This window comes from Echinops telfairi, unplaced genomic scaffold (assembly GCF_000313985.2).
Source record: "Echinops telfairi isolate 266 unplaced genomic scaffold, ASM31398v2 ScPeMD7_5;HRSCAF=22, whole genome shotgun sequence".
NCBI lineage: Eukaryota > Metazoa > Chordata > Mammalia > Afrosoricida > Tenrecidae > Echinops > Echinops telfairi.
Genome location: NW_022103901.1, coordinates 29,493,646 through 29,496,431, shown reverse-complemented (window position 1 = coordinate 29,496,431; position 2,786 = coordinate 29,493,646). Strand labels below are relative to the sequence as shown.

The following is a 2,786-nucleotide window of genomic DNA, read 5'->3' as shown; positions in this document are numbered from 1 at the left end:
CGACCCTTCCCCATGCTGCGACCCTCTAATACAGTTCCTCATGTTGTGGTGACCTCCAACCATAAAATTATTTTCGTTGCTACTTCATCACTGTAATCTTGCTACTGTTATGAATCGTCATGTAAATAACTGATAGGCAGGATGTATTTTCATTATTACAAATTGAACGTAAATATAAAGCATAGTGATTCATCACAAAACAATATGTAATTATACATTGTGAAATATGTATGTGTTTCCCGATAGTCTTAAGCGACCCCTGTGAAAGGGCCGTGCGAACCCCCCCAAAGGGTCGCGACCCACAGGGTGAGAACCGCGGTTCTAGGGGCGTGGCGGGGTTCGGTGCCTGGCCCTTTAAGAAAGCAGTTCGGGGGGGCGGGGTCGTCCCCGTTGCTGAGCAACAGGAAAGCTTCTTGTGTACCGCGTTGCCGCGGCAACCGGCAGTGGCGTCCTGCTCCGGGCGGTGGGCGGCGCTACCTGGCTGCGCTCCCTGACCGCCTATCTCCCTCCGCCTAGCTAGGCACCCGGCGGCCTGGCCATGGCACAGACCGACGTGCTCTTGACCCGGGAGCCGGCCCCGCAGACTGTACCGGTGTGCGAGCTGCCACGCAAAGAGTACGATGTGGCCCGCAACACGGGCGCCTGCACGTCGGCGGGCCTGGCCACGGCGGGCTTCCGCACCGCCAAGTACCTGGTGGACGAATGGTTCCAGAATTGCTACGCCCGGTACCACCAGGCCTTCGCCGACCGCGACCAGTCGGAGCGGCAGCGCCACGAGAGTGTGCAGCTGGCGACCGAGACGGAGGCGCTGGCGCGGCGCACGCAAGAGGACAGCACGCGCCGGGTGGGCGAGCGGCTGCAGGACACCCACGGCTGGAAGTCAGAGCTGCAGCGTGAGATCGAGGAGCTGCTGGCGGAGACGGAGCTGCTGCTGGAGCAGAAGCTGCGGCTGGAGCGCGCGCTGGACGCCTCGGAGCTTCCCTACTCCATTGCCACCGACAACCTGCAGTGCCGCGAGCGCCGCCAGCACCCCGACCTCGTGCGCGACTACGTGGAGATGGAGCTGCTGAAGGTGCCGCACGCAGGCACCGGGGAGCAGGCGCCTTGCAGGGGCCAGGGGCAAGGGGGGCAGTGTTGCCCTCCCCGCTGGAAATGAGACTGTCCGTGTCCTCTGTAAAAATCCCGCTGTCCAGTCCAAGCCGACTCAGACCGACCCTGTAAAACAGGGAACAACCGCCTCCGTGGGTTTCCAAGTTTGTCACTCTTTGTGGGAGTAGAAAGCCTCGTCTTTCACCCAAGGAGCGGTTAGTGGTCTCGAACTGTTGACATGTGGTTAGCAGCCCAAGGAGTAACTACTACACCACGGGGGCTTTGGTATACTAGAAGGAATCAATGTGGAGGGGGGCGGTCTTTCCAGGTAGGAACACCAAACACTGGACCAGGGGACACCTAGTCCCCAGAGGTCAGAGCCCTCAGCTCAGTGCATGAACCACAGCATCAAGGGGGTGGGCAGAAGGGGGCCTAAGTCCAAGCACATGGGACCCCTCTGGGTGTGGGGAGGACAGGGGATGATCCTCTCAGTGCATCAAAGAGCCCTAGGATGGTGATTGCATTCAGCAGTTCAAACTCACCAGCCACACTGCAGGAGAAAGATGGGGCTGTGGGCTCCCAGTCTGGGGAACACCGTAGGGCAGTTTTCCTCTGTCCTACTGTGAGTCAGTAGTGAATTCAAGACAGTGGGGTTTTGTACAATGCATAAGGTTTCCTTTGAAAAGGCCAGCGCCTGATGAGAAACAGATGGCTGTGTGGCTGCATTTTCTAGAAAAAAAGGACAAAGTGGGTATCCATCCGGCCCAGGCAGTCCTGAGTGTTCCAACACCCTACCCCCCTCACCCCCCTCCACTTGCCTGGATATTTGAGGAGGTGACTGTGGGCAGTACATTAGCTGGCCAAGCCATGCCAGTTGGCCACCATGGGGTCAGGGGCCCAGCCTTCAGGTTTGGGGGTCAGCCTGGAGCTCAGGCGGGTCCCCCACCCCACAGGAAGCGGAGCTTGCCCGGAACATTCAGGAGCTTCTGAAGAGAACCATTCTGCAGGCTGTGAACCAGATCCGGTGGGTACCAACCCCCACCCCTCCCCAGGTTGCCCTCAGGATAAGCCCTGCCCCACCAGCTGTGGCGGCACCTCCCAGAGCACAGGGAGGGGCAGGTCCAGCTGGGCTCGAGGCCTGGGTGTCCAGCCTGGTCCTGGACCCTACTGACCAGGTGTGGCCCCAGGCTGCATGTCCTGCACCGGGCAATGGAGACCACCCTGCAGTTGAAGGCTGAGGCCAGGCCTTTGGCCACAAGAGTCCCAGTGGTCCTGAGCGGGGGGCCCAGCAGTCTCAGGAGGGGCTGACCCTGCCCCAGTGCAGGCACAGACGCAGCCCCGCCCCCGCCCCCGCCCCCCAGGCTGAACCGGGAGCACAAGGAGACGTGCGAGATGGACTGGTCGGACAAGGTGGAGGCGTACAACATCGATGAGGCCTGCACCCGCTACACCAACCAAAGCACCGACGTGCAGTTCCACCCTCACTCGGCGCTGATGGAGGAGAGGTGGGTCCGGACCTGACCCGCGCCGGGGAATTTTGCGCCCCCTACTGAGTTCTGCTTGGGTGCAGTGTCCGCTGTTGGCCTGTCCTCCCTCGGACCCTCTGACCCTGAGGCTGCCCAGCTCTCCGTGCAGCTCTGGGGACGAATGGGTAGAAAACGGGCGGGGGATGGCACCGCTGGCGCTGCAGTTCCGTG

The 2,786-nt window shown here is 60.9% G+C and overlaps 1 protein-coding gene across 1 annotated transcript in view; it reads left to right on the top strand.

Moving 5' to 3' along the window:
• The first annotated feature begins 538 nt into the window (after window positions 1-538).
• TEKT4 (tektin 4) overlaps window positions 539-2,786 on the top strand; it is a 4,838-nt gene continuing 2,590 nt past the window's right edge. The window contains exons 1-3 of the mRNA XM_004705788.2: window positions 539-1,072; window positions 2,043-2,113; window positions 2,451-2,594. Of these exons, the coding sequence (XP_004705845.1) occupies window positions 539-1,072; window positions 2,043-2,113; window positions 2,451-2,594 (749 nt within the window). The remainder of the gene's footprint in view (window positions 1,073-2,042; window positions 2,114-2,450; window positions 2,595-2,786) is intronic.